Source organism: Amphimedon queenslandica, unplaced genomic scaffold, assembly GCF_000090795.2.
Source record: "Amphimedon queenslandica unplaced genomic scaffold, v1.1 AMPQUscaffold_13302, whole genome shotgun sequence".
Taxonomy (NCBI): domain Eukaryota; kingdom Metazoa; phylum Porifera; class Demospongiae; order Haplosclerida; family Niphatidae; genus Amphimedon; species Amphimedon queenslandica.
In genome coordinates, this window is record NW_003546462.1 from 72,964 (window position 1) to 76,404 (window position 3,441).

At 34.6% G+C, this 3,441-nt stretch overlaps 1 protein-coding gene and 1 long non-coding RNA gene across 2 annotated transcripts; both read left to right on the forward strand.

The window, feature by feature from the left end:
- Positions 1–13: 13 nt before the first annotated feature.
- Positions 14–2,711, forward strand: LOC109583488 (RING finger protein 121-like). The gene is made up of 4 exons (XM_019998874.1): positions 14–60; positions 114–175; positions 662–803; positions 2,547–2,711. The coding sequence occupies exons 1-4, from the start codon at positions 22–24 to the stop codon at positions 2,709–2,711; spliced, it is 408 nt and encodes a 135-aa protein (XP_019854433.1). The 5' UTR covers positions 14–21.
- On the forward strand, positions 1,219–1,855 carry LOC109583493 (uncharacterized). The gene is made up of 2 exons (XR_002185547.1): positions 1,219–1,551; positions 1,609–1,855. It is a non-coding gene; the product is annotated as an uncharacterized LOC109583493 (long non-coding RNA).
- Positions 2,712–3,441: the final 730 nt, after the last annotated feature.

Sequence of the window (3,441 nt, forward strand, 5' to 3'; positions counted from 1 at the left end):
CAAGCATAAAAATTCAAAATAATGTCAGAAGCTACATTGTCTACCCACTCCACTGTTGCAGTAAGTAGCAGCTGCTATATATTCATTCATGTATACTGTTGTATCATTAATAGTCTACATCTTTTGATTGGGACAAGATAGAATGGTCTAAATTCAGTCCTGAGGAGAGACACAGGTTTGATGTAGTTCAGTTGTTGTATTATGAATAAATTAAATACAATAATTACTCAGACCATGAATAATAATTAGTAGTACTGTCATGGAATAATTTATCCTGGCAAAAATTGTCCGGGCTACTATATATACACAGTACAGTTTAGATTAGGGTTGGGTTGGGGTTTAGTGTTTATATTTATAATACACGTGGAAGTATAGAGCTAGGACAATTTTTTTCCCCGGACAAAAAATTTTTTGACAGTACCACTATCAATAATGTATGAATGATTACATAAAAATTAAATCACACACAATTACTTCAGAAAGAAAAAAATTTTTTAACTAGCCCATTAATTACCAGATACATGGTTATAATTTGTCAAAAATTTTGGTCGAAAATTCTAGTAAAAATAAGTCTAAGGACTAAAGGACTACAGTCATATCTTGATACATAACTAATGGAATGTATAAATTATAAAAATAATAATTTTCTATATTTTTAAAGGTTACGTCACCGGATGCTAGAGGAGAAGCACAGAGGTCATGACCTGATGCATGCTGAAATGATATTAATACTGTTTGCATCTATTGGGATAGCACAAGTACTACTCTTCTTATGGAGAATAAAACACAGGAAATCATACCAGGTAGACACAGCATACATGTACATATGTACAAGTAATAATATGCTAATAATATACTAATGGTATACTAATAATATACAGTAATGTACTAATGATATACTAATAATGTACATTTATGTGTTGGTTATAATAAGGTATAAATATCATAATGATAATAGTTAGTATATAAATGTGCATTTTATACAAGTTAGCTAGTTCCTCCATAATTATTGCTTATACTGTATTTCAGCAGCATCAGAATGTGGCCCTATATAGTATCAAGAGTGGATAATTATTTAGGGAGAGTGTCTAAAGGCCCCCATACACTAGGCAACATGTTGCTTGCAAGATCAAAGTAACCACAAATGTTGCAAGCAACATGTTGCCTAGTGTATGGGGGCCTTAACCCGCGTATAATCTGTGATACCACAGTGCATAAGTTTACATAGCATGGTTATTAGCACCAAGTAGCCATTCTTGCGTCCTTATACTGATTCAAAGTCAGAAGGCTGCAAATAAGAAAGAGCCAACCATTAGAAGAACATATTCCCGTCTGCTCCTGCTTGTTTCTCGCACTACATGATCCTCAGAGTGGAGATATAAGTCTTAAAGTTGCCTGCATGCTTCAAGCATAGATATTAGAGTAAATGAAAGGGATTGGAAACTTCCGTTCGCAGCTGGAAATGCTAGTTACCTATACCGTATTAATTTTAAGCCAATTTGCTCTAATTAATCGTATGTAAAATTGAAAATTGCTGGAGAAGTGAAGCAGGTAGGCATACATTTCATTAGTTTTTGGTTGCATTGCATATTGTCTTATTTTGTACAGATAACCCTTCAGTAATGTAGAGGGACACTCTTTCTACTTGCCCAAGTAGTCTGCTATGGCAATCATGATGTTTGCAGTTGGAATTCATTGTTAATCAGCACTGTCAATCATTAATCACCATATTACATGTTTAATTGTATATTTTCTGTAATTTATAATCTACATGATTGAGAGTGTGCCAGTGACCTCCGGTATGTTCTAAGCATTAGAATAGTGTGATAGTTGATGTCATAGACCATTTAGTTTTTAAGTTAAGGGTACAAAACAAACCTCTCAAACTTAACAGTAAATTGATCATTACAGAGAGATGAAATCATATTTTCAAATGAAACACAGTGGGTGACCTCCACCTAGTGATGCTCTATTGAATGATTGAATTAGTTGTTATCATTTGTTTAACACTTTCAAGAAAAAGGTACAAAACAAAATGTAGTTGCAATCACCGTCATTTAAGAGCAAAAAATCAGTGTAAGTAATGATGAATGCACTACAGAAGTTGTCTGGGGGATAGAGACATGTTTCCTCTACTTTATTTCATATAAATCATGACAAACAATGACACTACTGATTAATGACAGCCTTTGACAGGTCATAAACAAGACGCTTTCTTGCTAAAAGTTGGCACCCGTTGCTAAGAAAAGGGGTAACCCACATCCGTTGCCTAGCGATGTATAAAGTCAATGTAGCAACACGGAAGTTTCCAATCCCTTTCATTTACTCTAATATCTATGCTTCAAGCGCCATTTTATCAGCCACACCCATAAATTTGAAGATTACTGGGATTAACTCTGTATACTTGCAAAAAACGGATGTAAACATACACGCTGTGGTATCACAGAATATAGGCAGGTTAGACACTCCCTAAATAATTATCCACTCTTGATAGTATATAATATTGATAATTTTAATTTCTCTCCTCCTCCTCCTTTCTCTCTTAGGCCATTACCTTATTAGGCATGTGGATAATTCCATTTTATTTGTGTGTTCAGTTGAGTTTCTGGAGGATGATCATCGTATGGTCAATATTCTCTATTATTACATTATTTGTAATGTTTAAGGCTACTAGGAAGAAGCTTCACGTCAACACTCCAAGGTTAGTTTAATTATCCCAATTTCTGTAAAAATCCCTGTACTATAGCCCAAAAAATGGCTCCGAAATCACCCCCAATTTTATTACATTTTCTGATACATATTGATGTACATATGCTGTGTAGAAAGTTTGAGCTGATTCTGACTTCAATTTTTAAAGTTACGGCCATTTTTAAAAAATGGGCTAAAATCTGGAAAAATACCCAAGGCTATAGTCCATGGTTTTTTCCAAAAAATGGCTCCAAAATCACCCCCAATTTTTATTACATTTTCTGATACATATTGATGTACATATGCTGTGTAGAAAGTTTGAGCTGATTCCAAATTCAATTTTTCAAGTTACGGCCATTTTAAACAAGCGTAACAGGGTAAAAAATATTCCTATAATTGATTTCACCTCCTAGCAAGTACAACTTGGTCACTATTAAGAGTTATAGAGGTTCTCTCTACCTTCTAATGCTTCTAGAAAAGTCTTTAGACACTATCTTTATGCTCTCTTGCTGTAAGAAAGCTCTTAACTTTGTCCCATGTGTAAGCCGCCATTTTGTTTGCCGTGACCACACCCACTCACTTAAAGGAGCGTGGGCGGGTGGTTGCTAAGGCTTGTTATTTCTCCAATACAACATGTATAGATAGGTTGCAGTAGGCGTGGCCAATTATTACATCCGCCATGTTGGAGTACAACTCGGAGTACAAGTGCAATAATAATGTCATGACTTTCGTTAAAAATTAGCTTTTTAGGAG

Bases quoted from the DNA above. Each gene is read 5' to 3' on its own strand.
- LOC109583488 (XM_019998874.1), top strand. From the start codon at position 22: ATGTCAGAAGCTACATTGTCTACCCACTCCACTGTTGCA. The intron at 61-113 runs GTAAGTAGCAGC...TATCATTAATAG, and splicing joins CTACCCACTCCACTGTTGCA to TCTACATCTTTTGATTGGGA. The intron at 176-661 runs GTTTGATGTAGT...ATATTTTTAAAG, and splicing joins AGTCCTGAGGAGAGACACAG to GTTACGTCACCGGATGCTAG.